The sequence below is a fragment of the Sinocyclocheilus grahami genome, unplaced genomic scaffold (assembly GCF_001515645.1).
Source record: "Sinocyclocheilus grahami isolate Dianchi unplaced genomic scaffold, SAMN03320097.WGS_v1.1 scaffold346.1, whole genome shotgun sequence".
In the NCBI taxonomy this organism is placed as follows: Eukaryota; Metazoa; Chordata; class Actinopteri; order Cypriniformes; family Cyprinidae; genus Sinocyclocheilus; species Sinocyclocheilus grahami.
The window spans coordinates 109,225-128,242 of NW_015505525.1; the positions used below are offsets into that span (position 1 = coordinate 109,225).

At 39.6% G+C, this 19,018-nt stretch overlaps 2 protein-coding genes across 2 annotated transcripts; both read right to left on the reverse strand.

Annotated features, from left to right (window-relative positions):
• Nucleotides 1-4,360: 4,360 nt before the first annotated feature.
• Nucleotides 4,361-6,288, reverse strand: LOC107548323 (zona pellucida sperm-binding protein 3-like). Its single transcript, XM_016228960.1, has 8 exons — nucleotides 5,667-6,288; nucleotides 5,448-5,569; nucleotides 5,274-5,377; nucleotides 5,028-5,205; nucleotides 4,839-4,956; nucleotides 4,686-4,771; nucleotides 4,529-4,617; nucleotides 4,361-4,459 (listed from the first exon to the last, which is right to left on the reverse strand). Exons 1-8 carry the CDS (start codon nucleotides 6,252-6,254, stop codon nucleotides 4,392-4,394), a joined length of 1,353 nt encoding a protein of 450 aa, XP_016084446.1. The 5' UTR covers nucleotides 6,255-6,288; the 3' UTR covers nucleotides 4,361-4,391.
• A 6,003-nt stretch (nucleotides 6,289-12,291) lies between these two features.
• On the reverse strand, nucleotides 12,292-18,823 carry ddx42 (DEAD (Asp-Glu-Ala-Asp) box helicase 42). The gene is made up of 18 exons (XM_016228959.1): nucleotides 18,693-18,823; nucleotides 18,079-18,295; nucleotides 17,573-17,738; nucleotides 17,419-17,480; nucleotides 17,217-17,253; nucleotides 16,520-16,672; nucleotides 15,999-16,103; nucleotides 15,787-15,906; nucleotides 15,523-15,699; nucleotides 15,202-15,330; nucleotides 15,000-15,099; nucleotides 14,517-14,564; nucleotides 14,301-14,398; nucleotides 13,939-14,215; nucleotides 13,575-13,801; nucleotides 13,367-13,477; nucleotides 13,041-13,145; nucleotides 12,292-12,875 (listed from the first exon to the last, which is right to left on the reverse strand). Exons 2-18 carry the CDS (start codon nucleotides 18,291-18,293, stop codon nucleotides 12,300-12,302), a joined length of 2,706 nt encoding a protein of 901 aa, XP_016084445.1. The 5' UTR covers nucleotides 18,294-18,295; nucleotides 18,693-18,823; the 3' UTR covers nucleotides 12,292-12,299.
• Between the last annotated feature and the right edge of the window lie 195 nt (nucleotides 18,824-19,018).

Below are 19,018 nucleotides of genomic sequence, written 5' to 3' on the forward strand. Positions count from 1 at the left end.
TTCAAAATGCACTGAAAATCTAAACCTGAGAAACAGTAATAAAAGTTTTACTAAGTTTTAATAAAATGATTTACAGTGATGCTGTTTGCTAGCTAGTATGCTGACCATCCAATCAAAGGACGAGAAAATGCTGATGTTATTGTTAGCCAGCTAGATGGCACTGGTGTTGCCAACTCGAAATCGGATTGGTTAAAGCAACGGTTTCATTACCATTGGTTTAAGCTAACAGACGCCTGCACTGTTGATTCTGAAGGCCTTAAGGCAGATTTAAGGCACAATTGCTGAAATATGATTGGATAAAAGCTCTAATATAAACATACACTGCTAGAAGCAGTGCAACCAAGAGAAAAGCTATGAAATGAAGAGAATAGACTATTGAAAATAATTTAATACACATTCATGGAAAAATATATTAAACTAAATCAGTGATTCTGATAGTGTTTAGGCCAGCAGAGAAGGCTTTGCTGGCCCTGACGGCCCACCACTGCTGTACGTGCAGTACATAATTATTCTTAAAAACAATTACTGTAATTCATCAAAAGTGTTTTTTTCATGTTCCAAAGGTTGTAGTTTGTTTGTAGTTACAATACTGATTTACTACAGGGGAAATGTTGCCAATATCTTCCTTACTGTACATAATTCTTCTTAGATAACAATTACTGAAATTCACCAAAAGTGTTTTTTTAATGATCAAAAGGTTACAGTACGTTCGTAGTGACCAGACTGACTTACTACAGGTGAAATATTCACAATAACACCCTTACTGTATGTACAGCACACACATATTTTCATTAAAAACTAATTCACCAAAAGCTTTTTTTTTTCATGTTCTAAAGGTTGTAGTACGCTCTTAGTGGCCTTGAATTCTACAGCAGATTATTCATATTCATATTTATTTATTTATTTGTTTGTGTCTGTATTCATATTTATTTATTTATTTGTGTGTGTGTGTGTGTGTGTGTACTGGCACATTTTACAAATTCCAAACCACATCAATCTTAACTTTTTTGCCTCATTTTATCTGTAAAAGAAAACCTACCTAATAATTATGCATATAATATATGAAGATTTTCACTTCCAGCCTTCATGGACAATTATATATCACTTATAAGTGATTAAATACAAAAGTAATAGTAGTTATTAAGATTGATGTGGTTTGAAATTTGTAAAATGTGCTTGGTAAATAAAAAAATAAAATATGATCAGAATATCAACTTGCCTAATAATTATGCACGCACTGTACATACATACACACACGCGCGCACACACACACACACACACACACACACACACATGCCTTTGTGGTTTACAGGGACTCTCCATAGGTGTAATAGTTTTTGTACTGTATTAACTGTATTTTCTATCACCCTACACCTAAACCTACCCCTCACAGAAAACTACTGGCAACTTTTGAATTTCATAAAACACCATTTTGTATGTTTTTTTAAGCCTTTTGTTTTACAGGGACACAGGAAGTGTCCTCACAAACCATGTTTATGTTGTAGTACCCATGACATTATACACATTTGTGTCCTCATAAACCATATATACCAGTACACACGCACACACACACACACACACACACACATAAATAAATAAATAAATAAATAAATATGAATAATCTGCTGAAGAATCCAAGGCCAGTAAGAGCGTACTACAACCTTTAGAACATGAAAAAAATAAAAATAAAAATAAAAATGTTTAAAAAAGCTTTTGGTGAATTCGTTTTTAATGAAAATATTTGTGTGCTGTACATACAGTAAGGGTGTTATTGTGAAAATTTAACTTTTAGTAAGTCAGTCTGGTCACTACGAACGTACTGCAACGTTTGGAACATTAAAAAAACACTTTTGGTGAATTTCAGTAATTGTTATCTAAGAATAATTATGTATTTTACATACCGTAAGAAAGAAATTGGCAAACTTTCAGCTGTAGTAAGTCAGTTTGGCCACTAGGAATGTACTACAGCCTTTGGAACATGAAAAAACACTTTTGGTGAATGACAGTAATTTTTTTCTAAGAATAATTATGTACTGTACGTACAGTAAGAAATAAATTGACAAAATATACAAATATATATATATAAAAAAAAACAAGTGGGCTCCCCCAAAGTTCACGGTATAGTTCGAACACTGCCTAGAACTAACTTTACCGCGCTCGCAAAGCGCACCATTAAAAATAAAAAACAAAAAGCGTGCGCGAGAGAGAGCGAGTGGGATTATGGCGTCTACAGGGTCGGATCGATAGTCAGGCAGACATTAATACTAAAGAAAAACTTATGCCATTACATTGGCTTCGAAATGACAGACATCGAACAAAACACATTATTTTCCACATACTGTACATTATTGTTTCTCCTCTATGCCCCGCCTTCCTAAAACGCGTAGATTTTTACAAAGCTCATCGGTCTGAAAAAGCAAGGTGTGCTCTGATTGGCCAGCTTTCCAGTGCGTTGTGATTGGCCGAATACCTCAAGCGTGTGACGGAAATGTTACGCCCCTTACCATATTGTGATGCAGTGTCCGGCCGGAGCTACACAAAAACATTAAAACCCATTATAAACGAGGCATTTGTTGCATCCAGTGGGGACATTATTACGGATTATAATGACTCATACTGTCTTTTTACACGTTGCGTTGCATCGTGTCGCGTAAACATAAAACCATGTCTGCATTTGTGATCGGAGAAATAACAAGCACTACTCTACACTGCTCAAAACTCGCGTTTGATTCATCAGTGGCTAATTCTTTAATTATGAAAACTTACAGACTGTGAGTCAGAACAGCCAGCATTGTAGTCTACTCTCCCAGGATCAGGAAACAGTCCTCCATAAAATGTGCTGCATACAAATGAATATTTGGGTTGAACTGTTCTGGAACAGTGTTGTAAATACAACTACAACTTAACCACTGATTTCTAGTCGTGTCCTCTTTTGGAAGGCCACACAAAGTATTTTCGCTTTCGCAACGAAACACAGCGGCCTTGAGTGAGAAACAGCCGGCAGATTCGGCGAAGGAGCGGCCAGTGGGCTTGCGGCAACCACATATGACAACCCCGGGCTAGACTCTGCTTCATCCATGGTGAAAGCCGATCTGGCGATCCACAGCGTTTAGTTGATGTATTTCCTCCACGACCAGCACGGATCAGCTTGACGCATGACGAAGCGGATATCATCTTTTGGTAGGCCAAACAAAGTAGTTTCGCTTTCACAACAAAACACACAGCGCCTTCATGACATGGCGGCAGCAACAATACTACAGTGAGAATAAAAGTTATGCCTTCATTCTTTGCGTTAACATTTTGGCCACGTTATGCAAATCTTCCCACATCATGATGTAGACATGTGGGGGTGTATTACAACAAGCCATTTTAGGTAGGCTTGGTTGACCCTTAACTTTTATAAAGAATATCTCTTTGGATTTTAGACTTTGCAACTTTCAGATCATCTTTATGCACCAAGAGCTTGTAACACTCCAAAGAGAAAGGAAAAATTGAAATCGCATCATATGACCCCTTTAATTGACTAACGTAATTCTTAAAAAAACAAAAAAAAAAACACAAAACAAGTTTCCTGTGAAATTCAGTAATTAGGTCAATTCTGTAATAGCAATACCATTTTAATCTTCCCTGCTGGAAAAAATAAATAGAACACGTAATGATATAATGGGAGTTGTATTGGTTTTAATGTAAACCGTGGTCTACTGGTATTTGATGGATTCTATTGGTGGGGGATGTAATCTGGCAGAAAACCAATAGAACAGTAATTCCTATTGGAATAATGCTTTAAACACACTGGTGAGCATGTGACCAAGTACAACAGGTTCCTGGATCAACATCCTTGTTGATCTTGGAACATCATACCAATCAGAATTGAAACAGTCAAGAAAATGTCAGTTTTAGACTAAAACAGGATTAGGTGCATCTACACCCTTGTTAAATCAACCATCACTTCCCTCTGATTTTAGGAATAAATTATGGGTAGGGTTAGGGACTGGGTTAAGTGTGTTTGGACCGTAACATGTCTTGACAATCACGGCAACCAAAACAAAATGGATAATAATTAATGGAAACATAATTTCTGATGGTTGCTATGGTTTTTTCAGCAGCGTAACGATACCCATAATATACTGCACACCATTGACAATAATTGAGCTGAAGTTGGACTTTGCAAAGAAATAAACAAATTCCCCATAATGGGCAACATTTAGCCCATTTACAAGGTTGAAAAAATGTAATCTGAGCCCTAGTCCCCTTTATACATTTGTCCCCCAAATTGCTAGGTTACAGGGAGTTTGTAGCTCACATTGGAGAGCAGCAAAGCCACAGAACGAGACAGTTGTAGACTCCAGACTTATTTTTATTATTTAACAGAAGTCACATGGCATTTCCAGTTATTTTCGGCCATAGCCATATTCCTTAACCTTAATGGGTCCAAAAGATACTCTATCCCACCGCAGATCTGAGAAACAAACAAGCAGTGAGAAAAGCAGTGCATGGAGAGAAAAGAATTAATGAAATAGATCCAAACCTTTAAGAATCTGATCACTTCCACTCCTGGTACTACAGGTGGTGTCACAGCAGCCACACACCTGGTGAGAATCATCTGCGGACACCCACCTGACAAAACAAACCCTCAAGTTAAGCCAATCCCCAAGTAAACTATACTCATTTTATTAGAAACATACCCATTAGCAGAGAACGAACAAGCTTTCTGTTCAGGACTTATTGGAGTGGTTGCTGCAGCCACTTTCAATATGCATGTGATGTAGACCTGCAAAAGAGTGGTTTGTAGACCATGGTAGCATATTATACAAAGTGTTGCACAGCTCATCACATACCAGTCCACTGTCTGCTTGATGGAACCTGAATGCCTCCAGCTGAAACTGCAGCTTATCACCTTGACTTCGGGGCATAAAGCGAGACCTGGAGCCTGTGAGCTTGGCATCAACCAGGCACCTGGGAAAGGAACCCAGTTAGACCTCTTGCAGTACTTGCAGAGAGTGGGATTCATGAGGTGCACCACTTACCCATTGTTCTCAATAAAGGAGTATCTGGGGACAGACGCAACATCAGGGACTGTTGTAGCCATACAGCGGTCCACAAATACACGGATGGGAACATGGCTGTATGACTGCACAGACGCCTCAAAGTTTATGATATCACCCAGGAAGTACTGGTTTGAAGGTCTCTCAAATCGCCAGTCATCTGCAAAGACGCCTTTTAGCACAAGTTCACAAGCAGTGGTGTGTTATGAAACAGTTCGTTATACCAACCAGTCATGAGCCTGAGGGAGAAAACAAAGATCTCCTCTGCAACTTCAGAAGTGGCATGTGGGATCCAAGTGGGCATTAAGGCATCGCTACTCACATTATGCTTTCTGCAGAGTTAGATAGACAATCATTATATGGGAGTTTACTACATCCAGTAACCGCAAATTCTGCCCTCACCTTGAATAGTGACACTCGATACCAACCACCGCACTACTGCTCCTAACAATAGGAACACCATATGAAACCTCTTGTGGGGCATACACAAGTTTGAACGTATAGACAAGCTCATCTTCAGTCACCTAAAGGGAGTAGAAGCATGTTGGCCACAGAAACCATAAGTGGTTAAGAAAGGGAAGAGGGGGAAAAAAAATAAAATAAAAAATAAAAGTTCCTCACCGTTAGTGTACTACCACATCCATGCAGTTCTGACTCAAAGATGAGCACTTGAGCAGAAGTGTCTTCTCCAGCTGCAGTACAGCCTCCCAGTGTAAAAGCAGATGATGTCAGCGGCTTGCCATTCCCAAAGAAGTCTTGCATCACCTCCACATATACAGAGTTTTCAGCACACCGAGCCGCTACACTGTTGGCAGGGACAGGATAGCGCAAATCAAAAGGAACATCTGGCTGCTGTGGTTCTTCTGGTAGGCTTGGAAAACTCCACATCAGTTTTTGCACTGGACCCATCAGCAGCTCTTTTGACTGAACACCCAAAAGATCTCGAGAAGGCTTTCCAAACTCATTCCTGGCTGGTGTCTGGACAGGAAACGGAGCAGGAAATCTTTGGGGTGCAAATACAAGGTTACTAGGGTCATATCTCTGGGGAATTGGAGACATCCTGGAGTCAGTCTGCTGAACTTGCGACAGCACTCTAGGCAAAGAATTGTTTGGGGTCCAATTACTACTTCTTTTGGCTCTCCAAAGTGCTTCAGAGAATCCCAGTGCCAGAAGAAACACCATTCCAAAGCCAACTTGCCAGAACCCCATTGTTGATCAACTTGTTTCAATGATGCATTATTACTCTACTATCCAAATTTATACAGCTGAAAATCAGCATGGCTCCACCTCTGCCATGACAAGCATTATTTTTCTCTGGACCTGCCTATTTACTCAATCAATCTGTCACAGGTGAAAGTCATTGATTGCTTAAAAATGACGCCCCCGGAGATCACGTGACCCGCTGACAGATGGCCGCTTGAGTCTAAAGCTCCCAGACCCGGTGTCGTTGAACCATTCGTTTAAGTTATAGTCTCGGCGCAACGTTCTTATATTGGTTATCTGAACTTGTTTACTTTTCTGTGATGGCTAAACGACAGAAAAAACGGCAGAAAGAGCCTGCTAATGAAGCGCTGCGTGCCATGGTGGCTGACGAGTTAAAGCTACAGTTCGGCGTCGTTCGGGAAATTTTTAAGGAGGAATTTCAACCGATCGCCGAAAGAATTGGAATTCTGGAGAAAGAGATGAGACTGATTAGTAATAATTTTGACAATATCCAGACAGCTGTTCGGAAAGTTAAGCAAGACTCGGCCGAGGTTAAGCTAACCGTAGATACACTCCAAGATAAAATGGCGAGACTGGAAGACAAAAGTCGCCAGTGTAATATTCGTCTCGTCGGTCTCGCAGAAGGGGAAGAGGGCAGCAATCCTCTAGGATTCATGCAAACCCAGTTACCCCTGTGGATCCCGTCACTTAAAAATAGATCGATCGAGATGGACAGGGCGCATCGCATCTACACCGGTGACAGCAACAGAAAAGGCCCGCGAACTCTAATCTTCAAATTGCTTCGCTTTCAGGACAGAAACGCCATCCTTAAGGGAGCACGAGCCGCGGGACAAATACTGCACAAGGGCAACTCGCTTCTCTTCTTTCCCGACTACAGTAATCAAACTGCCATGAAAAGACGCGAGATGAATCAATCTAAGAAAAGACTCACTCTCCTCCTTCAAGATCTATCCCGCCACGATCAAGGTGACGCATCGCAGATCAACCTCTCATCTCCAAACGCCGACTGAAGTTGAAGCTTATGCTGACCAGCAACAGGCACTTACTACGCCTCCGCCCGTATGTGACAGCACGCCAGTAACTGGACTGAATTATGGTTCTTAATGTAATGTCTTGGAACGTCAACGGCTTAAATGGCGCCATTAAGAGAACCAAATGTTTGGATTATTTAAGATCTAAACGGATTTCCTTTGCACTAATACAGGAATCTCATTTGAAAGCGTGTGATGTACATCGTTTTCAAAAAAGATATTACTAATTAGTTTCTTTTTCTTCTTCTGATAAGAAATCTAAAGGGGTTTTGATATTGATGGCCCGGCTTCTTCCTTTCTCCATACACTGCTCTAGAAGAAATGCAGATGGTCGCATTACTTGCATACTTGGTACTTGGTCCAATATTAAATTTGCCTTTGTTTCAGTTTACGCTCCCAACGATTATGATAGTGTGTTCTATCAACAGCTAGTCCGCATGTTACTAAGTTTGAATGACTATCTTGTCATAGGAGGCGACTTCAATACTGTGCATAATTCCTTACTTGATAGATCTCAAATATCACATTTTGATCAGACTTCTTCAAAGTTATTTAATGACTTTATAAAACAGATCAACGTGTGTGACGTATGGCGATTGAGAAATGAGGCAGTCAAGGACTATACCTTTTTCTCAGCTCGCCATAAATCCTACTCTCGCATCGATTATCTGCTCTCATCGCCAGCTCTCATTTAATTTATTGAAAACGTTGATATATTACCCCTTCTTCTTTCAGACCACTCCCCAGTTACATTGTGTCTTCTCCCATTTTTTGTTTTCTCTGGAAGTAAACATTGGAGGTTTAACACATCTCTACTTAACGACCAACATTTTTTATCACAACTGCGCACCTCCTTAGTAGAGTTTATTGAACTGAATAGCGGTTCAACTGATAACCCTCAAGTATTATGGGAAGTAACAAAATGTTTTATCAGAGGGAAATGCATTGCTTCTCCTCTTTTCGTCAGAGGTCTAGGAATAGCCGTAGAATTGAGCTAGGGAGACAAATCCAGGCGGTGGAACAGTTTCTTAAAAATACTTATTGTCAACAAAAAGAAAAAGAATTAAGAGCACTTAAATCAGAGTTAAAAGAGCTGCTCCTACACAGAGCTCAATTTATTATGCACCGTACAAAACAGTCTTACTACTTTAATGGGGAGAGACCAAGTAAATTGCTAGCACTACAGATTAAGCAGATGGAATCTAGAGCAAATATATACGCTATAAGGAAGGATGGCATCTTACATACTCAAACAAAAGATATAAATCAGATCTTTAAATTTTATTATGAACAACTATATACTTCTAATTCTTCCTCTAGTCATCACCAAAAGGTATCTTTTCTTCAGTAGTTTACCCTCCCCAAATTTGATGAACATCACTTAGAGATGCTAAATGGCCCACTGTCTCTAGATGAACTGAAGCTGGCTCTAGACACCATGCAAAAGAACAAAGCTCCGGGTAGTGACGGAATTCCCCCTGAATTAATTTCCGCTATCTGGGATATAGTTTCGTTACTTATTCTCAACTCTTTTAATTTCGCGATCGAAAATGGAACCCTTCACAGGGATCAAAACACAGCTCTTATAACCCTTTTACTCAAGAAGGGCAAAGATCCCTTAGAATGTGCCAGTTATCGGCCTATTAGTTAATAATTACAGATGCTAAACTTTTCGCTAAAACGTTAGCCCATAGACTGAATAAATGCATAGACAAAGTCATAAACTATGACCAGTCCGGTTTTCTCAAAGATCGATTTGCCTCTGCTAACATTAGGCGACTTCTACATATTATTCATAGGTCCAGTTCCTATCCGGCTTCCTCCGTGGTCATTTCATTGGACGCGGAGAAGGCCTTTGATAGGATCGAGTGGAGTTTTCTTTGGGCAGTTCTCGATCATGTAGGGGCTGGACAGAGATTTATCAAAATGGTTAAAACACTGTACAGTGGCTGTTCAGCACGGGTTCTTACAGGCTCTTTAGCATCTTCATCTTTTGCCCTGGGCCGGGGCACCCGCCAAGGCTGCCCATTATCGCCCTTGCTCTTTACTTTATCAGTGGAACCATTAGCACAAGCAGTATGGCAAACATTAACTATACAACCTATTATCTGCGTAAATACCGCACATAAAATCTCCCTCTATGCTGACGATATCCTGCTCTATGTTTCCAATATTTCTGTGTCCGTTCCTGAGTGCTTGAATCTTTTCAACATATTTGGCAGTCATTCGGGTTACAAAATTAATTGGAATAAATCAGCTTTAATGCCGCTGAATAAGGCAGCTAGACAATAATCTAATGGTTTACCTCCTCTGATCCCCATAGTCAAACAGTTCACATATTTGGGTGTTACTATATTTCCCTCAATACATTTTTTTTCTAATTCTAATTATAAAACTCTCCTGAATAAAATCAAGGAGGACTTAGACAGGTGGTCTCCCCTATGTTTAGCTCTTCACGGAAGAATATCTACAATTAAAATGAATGTGCTCCCCAGGGTTAATTTTTTATTCTCTATGTTGCCTTTTCCACCACCTGAAGGTTTTTTCAAGGAGCTTAATACAGCTATTTCTAGATATATATGGATGAAGAAAAAACCCAGAATCCGACTTAAGACGATGCAGTGTAAGAAATTAGATGGAGGTCTGTCATTTCCTAATTTTGAATTATACAATTTAGCTTTTCAAATAAGGGCAATCAAAACCTGGGCTAATCCAGATTCTTCGGTTCCATGGCGAGTTCTGGAGGCGAATATTATTCATCCTCTTCGTTTACAAGATCTCCCCTGTTCAGGGATTTCAAAATCCTTAAAGAAAACATATGGACCAATTATCGAATATTCACTTGATGCATGGAAAAAGGTGGAAAAAATTATGGGTGGCCCTTTTCTATATACTAAGACAACTCCGTTATGGCATAATAATAGTTTATGCACGGGTAATAAACCTTTTGTTTTTAAAGCCTGGTCTGATGCTGGTGTTCATACATTGAATGACATTTATTGTGATAAGTGCCTCAAATCGTTTCAGGACTTAAGTGCAGAGTTTTCTTTACCTGGATTTTCTTTCTTTTTATATTTAAGACTGAGGTCAGCTTTAAAGGCCTACGGCGTTCCTTGGACCACCAATGTGCTCCCACACCCTTTGTGGGAGTGGTTGGACATTAATACTCCTTCTAGTGGTTTAGTTTCTAAGATTTATAACTCAGTCCTTGTACTGCAATATACTTATATTCCAGCTATCTACTCCTGGGAAAGGGAAGGTCTTGCTCAACCTGATTGGGACGTGGTATGGATCAGATGTTTCACTGCTTCTAAGAATCTTGCTCATCAGATGATTCATTATAAATGTATCAACAGGGCCTATATCACTCCCAGTATACTATACAAGATGAAAGCTAGATCTGATCCTTACTGTCATTTATGTAATAAATCTACAGTTGGTTCTTACTTGCATATGTTTTGGGAATGCCCAGTGTTGGTTCCTTTTTGGAAATTTGTATGTTCTGTTCTTTCGGATTTCCTGCACTTGGATATACCTCGAGATCCCCTGCTTTTTCTATTGTTAGACAATTCCATTCTCCAGCTGAATGTTCATCAAAAAAGGACCTTATCAGCTGCAAGTACCGCTGCCAAAAAGACTATTTTGAAATTATGGATAGAACCATCCATTCCCACAACTTCTACCTGGCTATCATACTTCAGAGACATTGACTTGCTGGAAGGTACCACTGCCAGGCTCAATGGCGCAAAAGACAACACTATTCGGAGTTGTGCAAATATTGTTGCTAGATAGGCTGGAAAGTTGACATTACTGCTATGCATATCTGAATTTTATTTTTTTTATTTTTCTTCCTCTCCTTTGGTACAAGTGGACAGTTTCATGGCATCTGTTTGTACATAGTTCTCTGGAACTGTGAATTGTGATATGTTTCTGATGTGAAACTAAATCTGAATAAAAATGTTGATCATGAAAAAAATGACGCCCCATATTAGGATATGTTGATTTAGGTGCTAAACCAAATGATTGCTTATTTTAAATATCCAAATAACACCAATTCTCTGAAACACAATCTCTAAGACTTTTTGTGTCCTCCTATTTTTTTATTAATTCATAAACATGACCAGACAGAATCGTAAACTACAGTATCTAAAATGTTTCTACAGTCAGGTTTAGATTGATGCGCTGATGTGAGGCACATTCTGTGTAACAATCTTCACAAGAGACATGAATGGAGCAAACGCAAGATCATAACAGTACATAGATTGTATTGTAGATTCACTGATATGTTTTCTCCCCATTCCAATTGTGTTATGACTAGGTTGATCAGTGTGTGTGGATTTACGGTAGACTTCATTCTTTCAACTTGAACTATACTAGGCCTATATGCTGGGCAGCACAGAAATACAATCTGAACAGATGACTAAAAAACATTTAAATTCAAAATATTAACATAGGTATGAGCAAAAGATACGCTCATTAATGGACAGTAAGAACTAAAAAAAATGGTATTTGAAACATGACAGCACACATTAAAACACTGGAAAAACTTAAAATATTTAGTTCACAAATAGTTTGTGAAGCTGCACTGTAATGAAATATTCAACTACTAATAAAGAGATTCTGATATATATATATATATATATATTTATTTCCGTTACACAGCCAGAATCAACATTTCTCATTCTATTAGTTTCTTCCGAAAGAAACAACTTGTGCGCCACTGAACAGGCACATGTACTTTAACACAACACTTAGGCTCAAGGTGCATTTGACTCATCTTGCCAATTCACAGTTATAAAGGGCTGAAACGGCCTGTATTGGATGCATTTATTTCCGGTAAATGACAAGGATGATGGGTAACTGAGTCTCCTATAGGCACCTTTAAATACAGCTTCATCTCACATATAGACAAAAAGACAAGCAGACAGGTAGACACTGAACTCTGGGTCAGCTGTGTGTTCTGTTCTAAGAACAGTTGACTGCTTCTATCATGTACACTTTAATTGTCCCATCTGCTTTTCTTACGTTTGGGGGGATCAGGAACTGCAAAGCTGTCTTTATGAGTCCCTGACCTCTCACCCCCATCTCTTTCTGACCGTCCCTCTCTGTCCCTATGGCTCCCTTCACCGTTTCGGTTGTCACTATGACGTTCTCTGTCACTATGGCGGTCCCTTTCCCCATAGCGATCACGGTCTCCCCCACTATGCCTGTCACCATGACGATAATGACTCTCTCGATCTCGATGACGACCCCTGTCTTCAGCATTCCTATCGCTACGGGACCCCTCTTTTGAAGAAGAGCTAGAGTAAGAGTCTGAAACTGAGCTCAGGGAGCCTGCACTGCTGAAGCCACTCATTTTGGTGCCTGAGCTGAGGGCAGGGGGCGGCAGCATGGAGGAAAAGGAGGAAGAGGACGATGGCGAGTAGGACAGGTGGGTTCTGTCAGGCCCCTCAGGTGCTCCTGAAGGCAAAGAACTTAGACTTCCTGCACTGGTCCACCCGGAGGAGCTGCTGGACTTTGTGGTGAGTTTGGGAGGAACACCAGATGCTGCCACAAAGTGGTTTTTATACTGAGACTGAAGGAAAGCAAGAGTAATGTTAAACAAAATCCATAAATTGGTACATACATCTATATATATCTTTACTGAAGAACTTAAGAGAGGGAGGCAAAGAAAATAGTGAAATATGTGGGTAAGACAAAAAAAAAGTTTTTAAAAGTGGATTTATTTTATTTTTTTTACCTGAAATGCTTGCTTCAGGGCAGACATACGGTCTCCCATGGCTCCAGTGGAGGGTTTGTATGCTTCATAGTTACCAAGAGCAGCACCACCACTACTACTGCGCTCCTGTTTGAATAAATGTAATCTATAATAATAATAATAATCATAATAATAATAAAAGCATTAGCAATGAATCAGCTGTGGTTTCTCTCTGTAATTACAAAAAATAGTTGGCGATAAAATAAAAAGGGGGGGGGGAACAGAACAGAAAATGTAACTGTAATAAACGTTATAATAAATTGTTTTAAATCAATCAATCAAGCAAGCAAGCATAATGCCAAACTAACAGTGGATTCAGATCCAAGGCCTGGTCTCTCTCTGTAACCCAGGCCTCCACCTCCAATATTTAGCTTCTTCCCTTTCCCTCCCTTAAAGCGGGATTTCCTGAACCAGGGATTCTAGAAAAAAAAAAACATAAATGAAGAGTTGATTAAAATATCTGCGAAACATGTTGTACTATGAAAGGTGTATATTGTATTCAGGTCGTTATTTTACCTGCATTGCCAGGTCCATCAGATCCTTTGAAACACTCTGATTGGCTCCCTCTAAATTTCGAACCAGGTCACCAGCAAATGAAGTGTCTTTAGTGGTGAGCAGAGTGTGAGCTACACCCTTCTCTCCTGCACGACCTGTTCTACCAATTCGATGTGTATGTGTGTCAATGTCTCGTGCTACATCGTAGTTCACAACTGTACGGATAGATGGAATATCCAACCCACGAGCTGAGAAGTGCAAGATAAATTTTAATTAATACAAAAAAAGGATATATTTACAATAAAGGTAACAAGTAGTGACAAATGCAAAATGTTCATTTATTCTGAACAGATGCAACTAGATAGACAAAATAAGCCCTACTAACCAGCAACATCAGTAGCTACTAATACGGGCAGATTCTTCTTCTTAAAGTCAGCAATGACTTTGTTCCTCTCGCTCTGATCCATGTCTCCATGCAGCAGCCCTAGGCTATAACCCTCCTGATTGAGATTTGTTGCCAGCTCCTCGCAGTTAGTCTTTTTAGTGACAAAGACCAGCACAGAGCCAGCTGAGGTGAACTCAACCAGTCTACGTGTCAGCCAACCCCACTTTTCCTGCCCAGACTGCAGCACCTCCACTATCTGAGTGACATCTTCATTAGCCTGTGAGGAGGAGAAAATAGGTTTAAACAGACTTTCAAATACATTATGCATTTTCAAATACTCGTATAAGAAATTATGTATGCACCTCTCCTATGTCTCCCTGAACAACACGAATGGGGTCGACCAAAATATCTCGTGCCAGCTTTTCAATTTTCTTCCGAAATGTTGCACTGAATAACAGAGCTGTGAGAGATCAAAGGTTATGAAGAGCTTAATACAATAAATGCACTAGACTGCATTAAAGCTGGAATGCAGAAATGCTTTAAAGCAGCACATTAATATAAATATGGGATAGACTTACTCTGTCGATCAGGTCTGACATGGCTTGCAATGGATCTCACTTGGTATTCTGGATAAAATAGTTCAAGTTTAAATGAGACAAGTGCATCACAATCTTAAAGGAATGGTTAAAAAAAATAAATAAAATTTTTACCCACCCTCATTTTGTTGCAAACAGATTTAATTTAGGCTTTAACTCCCCCGGGAAAAAAAACATTGGTATGGGTTACTTTTACCATGTCTTTATGACCTTTTTTTTTAAAATGTCAAAGTTTTGGTGGAATTAACTTTCAAAGGAGGAACAGATATCTCTCAGGTTTCATTAAATATATCATTTCTGTTTTTAAGATGAACTAAAGTCTTGAGGGTTTGACACTAATTCTTTAATTCAATGCTTTGGAGATGAAACATCAGTTGGGAAATGCACTGACTGAGCTTTTAATAGGACAAAACAAAAGGACACAAACGAATGGGATAAAACAAAAAAAATACATTTCACACGTACCAAAGCCCATATCGAACATGCGATCAGCTTCATCAAATACCAGGTAGGTCACTCGCTGCAGTGATGTAGCCTTCTTCTTCACATGATCGATCAGGCGACCCTACGTGAGAACAGCCTTTAAAAAAACAACCAAGGACCATCCTCACAAGTAAACAGAAACAGGTCAAACTGGGTTATGTAGCAAAAGATAGGATGTTCTTACTGGGGTGCAGACAACAATTTCGGCTCCTTCCTGTAATGCTTTGGCTTGTTCCCACATGCTGCCGCCTCCATATACTGCCACTGAGCGGAGGCCATATACCTTTCCGAAACGCTTGCATTCAGAATGGATCTGAACCACACAGATAAGCATTGTAAAGTGATTAAAGCCCAAAACACACTTCCAAAACTTGATTCATGACCAAGACTACATAAGAAAATAATTTAATCCTTTTGCCCAGCAATTATTTTTAATCTCCTTCCACCGATTCATCTTTTACACCTTTCCCTAACATAAAAGAGCCCTCCTTTCTTTCTCTCTGACCTGTTGACAGAGCTCTCTGGTGGGGCAGACGATCACAGCAATGGGTCCCTCTCCCTGCTCCAGCTCCTTCTGGTCCATGATGTGCACCAGCATTGGCCAAATGAAAGCTGCAGTCTTTCCACTGCCAGTTTTGGCAATACCAATCATGTCTCTGCCACTCAAAGCTATCGCAACACCCTAGTGAAACAACACACATTTCTGTAGAAAAACAAGCCAATACCTAAACAAAGAAATATACATTTGTGGGAGGGTTTGGCAGCTCACCTGACACTGGATGGGTGTGGGTTGAGTGTACTCGGATTTACGGATCTGGTGCATGAGCTGCTCGTCAAATCCAAAGTGAGCAAAACTGGTGGCTGGTTTAGGAGGCACTGCACCTGAAACCTGTTCATTTAGAATATGGGTTTATGTGGGTTGAAAGAAAGAAAGAAAGAGAATGATCATTTGTGAATGCACTTGTATGTGCTTCCACTGACCTTCAGGTTGAGTTTCATTCTCAGTTCCACCACTCCAGCCTCAGTCAGACTGCTGAGTTCCTCATGCTCAATATAGAAGTTCTTCTCAAAGGGAGGATAGTCAACCTACAGACAAAAGATTTAAAAACATAGTATTCAAGATTTGTACTTGCTTACATATTCTTTTGTTTTAATGTATATACACAAATTATTCTTGATATCAGCAATCAAATAAAGATGAAAGGGTTGTCAGAATTTTCTTTCTTTTGGCGACTGCATTTAAGCTTGAACATTTTAAAAAGTTGTGTTAATTTGTGAACATTATCTTAATGCACAAAATGTTAAGAATCAATCAATCATTTTTAATGGTCACAGAGCTTATTTTTTGCAATGATCCAAAAGACGATGAAAAAAATCCTATTAGCTTTTTATTATGCAAACTTCTGGGCTGGCCTACAAAATTATGCCATCCCTGCAACACTATTTAAGGGTGTTAATGCATCAATCACTGTAGGGAGATATAGTAACAGTCTCAACAGTACCTCTGAGTGGTCTATGGGGGGCAGTGGCATGATGATCTTTTTAATAGTAGGAGCAATGGGGTTCCCATCGCTGTCATAGTCCACTTCTTCCTCATCTTCCTCTTGGGTCAGCCCAGCTGTTGGGTTTTCCGCCATGTAACGAAAATATGCTTCCTGCAAAGAACACAAAACATGCTTTAGATCAAGACAAATAGCAGCTGGCCTTTACTGCTGAATATCTAAATGCTGCCCTGAACAGCATCAAAATTAACTAGTCTAATAAAATATGGCATGTTAAATAAATTACCCAGTATAACTAATTATTAAACAGTAAGTTCTGAAACCAACAATTCACTGAGCACTGAGGTGGTTAAAATTCATATTAATTGATCACTGCTATTTTAACACACAGCACTGACTCAAATCTCATGTTTCAGTCACAAAATAATCACTCTACCTGTTAACATTTAAAGACAATAGATAATAACTGAGAACCACTGAACTGGTTGAGAAAACAAGTCTGAAGATTGCATATAAAACCTTAAAAATAAGCGACAGATACCTACTCCATCACCAAAAGTACATTTGAATGGCTCAGTCTATAAACTGACGTAGATTTATAAAGAATATAAGAAAGAAAAATAGAAAGAGGAGTGGGGCACAGTCATTGCTGTGGCAAAGATACGATGGCGGTAGTAACGTCAAGAGGGTCACTCACTTGGTCATCCTCCTCTTCGATGTCATCCCGTATACCCCTGGAAGAAACAAGCGGAGAAAAAAAACTTCCCTGCGACTCGCTCAATCACCCAAAGAAACCCATATTCTACCCATAAACCCCCTTCTATTCCCATCCTCTCTGCTATTAATATTATTTGGATGAACGGTCTTAGAAAAAATCTGCGATAATAGCAGAATCTTACTTGGTCAACTTTTTCTCTTTTTCCTTTTCCTCAAGTTTCTTCATGTCCTTTGCTGCTTGGTCCTAAAGGAAGACAAAAACAAGAATTAAAGCAAAAGAGCAGCAATGTCCACTGCCGGTTCTCAAAGACATCAGTTTGGGAGCTCAGCTCTCACCTCCACCTCAGCCATAAAAGCATCAAGAGGGTCATCCTCACTGTCGGAACCTCCACCTCCTCCTCCTCCTCCTCCAGACTGGAACTGCTTTCTTGTGGGGGAGTTCTCGGCAGGAATATATGGCAGATCTGTACTGCTAGACTCCTCTTCATCATCCTCAAAATAACTATGGATAAAATAAATTTCAAGCATTAATTGCAAAAGCCTATTTCATGCACCTAAAATTCATGTACTTAACCTTAAAAGAGATATTAGTTATAATGACAGTCTTCTTGGGCACCTTTTACTTTCATTGTCTGAACAAAAGCAATAAAAGTGACTGAAACACATCTACTTTTGTGTTCCACATAAAAAAGGAAGTCAAATAGGTTTGGAACAACATGAGGGTGAGTAAATAATGTGATATGTTCTTTTTAGATTGAACTGCTTTTTTTGTATTCATTTGGGGGTGAACGGTCCCATTAGTATGTATTTGTTTTAGAAGAGGTCACATTTTAAGTACTTACGCATTCTCCTCGTCGAAATTGGCTCGTTTTGTTCCTATTTTGTAAAAAGACGAAAGCTGCTGATTCTTGCCATATCCACCTGATGGTCCTGAAGCTCCAAATGCAGAATGGGCCTTCTGGGGAAGACGAGGTTCCTCTTTATTCCCACTGGCAAGAGAGAATCCCCCGAATCCAAAGCCTCGCTTGCCACTCGGGCCTCCCTTGTTCCAGTTCATTGCTGTTGAGGTGCAAAACACAGCATAAGATTAGGGGTTCAAAACTGTTAGTTAAATGCTAGTTAATACGGCCTGCATAACATGTATATCCTCATCAGGCTACTGAAGCATAACAATAACAAAGTCTCATTGCTCGCGCACTGCTACTAATTATTACTCAGCAGCTTTGCTGTTTTTGCCATAGCTCACTCATTTTCAAGGGTTGGCTTTTTATAAATTTCTCTTAATATCTCAATATTTTCTGGCCAAACAGCAAGTAGGAGACACCATCTCGTAATGCTGCAATGATGGTCGTGGAGAGGCCTTGAGCGATGTGTATACGGATTATGCTTCGATTATTTTCACATTGGCATGCACCAAAGAGTAACATATGGATTTGTTTACATTCTGTTCATTTACCTGTTTCTGATAAGACGAAAAGAGCGATCTTCTAACGTGGGTGGACACTTTATTTATCCACAACGTTTTTACCACTTCAGGCTATCTCTCACACTTCTCGGAGATTGTGTTTTACGTAATTTACAATGGACTCGTTTTGTGTTTGGTAAAATTTGCGCGACGCGTTTGGTGGAGAACGTGGAATGCAATGTTGCCAGATCCCCATCTTTTCTCAGTGTAACAACAACAATAATAAATCTTATTTCATTATATGATACTCTCAGAATAATGTATGATACAAAGACACTGTCATGTTTCGTTTTAGTTTTAAATAATATGGTAATATT

What these genes read in the sequence shown, in the direction of transcription:
- LOC107548323 (XM_016228960.1), bottom strand. Translation starts at nt 6,254, where the DNA reads ATGGGGTTCTGGCAAGTTGGCTTTGGAATGGTGTTTCTTCTGGCACTG. An exon ending in TCCTTTATTGAGAACAATGG is followed by an intron (nt 4,957 to 5,027) that starts GTAAGTGGTGCA and finishes TTCCTTTCCCAG; the next exon opens with GTGCCTGGTTGATGCCAAGC. An exon ending in TGTTCGTTCTCTGCTAATGG is followed by an intron (nt 4,618 to 4,685) that starts GTATGTTTCTAA and finishes TTGTTTTGTCAG; the next exon opens with GTGGGTGTCCGCAGATGATT.
- ddx42 (XM_016228959.1), bottom strand. Translation starts at nt 18,293, where the DNA reads ATGAACTGGAACAAGGGAGGCCCGAGTGGCAAGCGAGGCTTTGGATTC. An exon ending in AATTTCGACGAGGAGAATGC is followed by an intron (nt 17,739 to 18,078) that starts GTAAGTACTTAA and finishes TTTTATCCATAG; the next exon opens with TTATTTTGAGGATGATGAAG. An exon ending in CCCTGAAGCAAGCATTTCAG is followed by an intron (nt 12,876 to 13,040) that starts GTAAAAAAAATA and finishes GCTTTCCTTCAG; the next exon opens with TCTCAGTATAAAAACCACTT.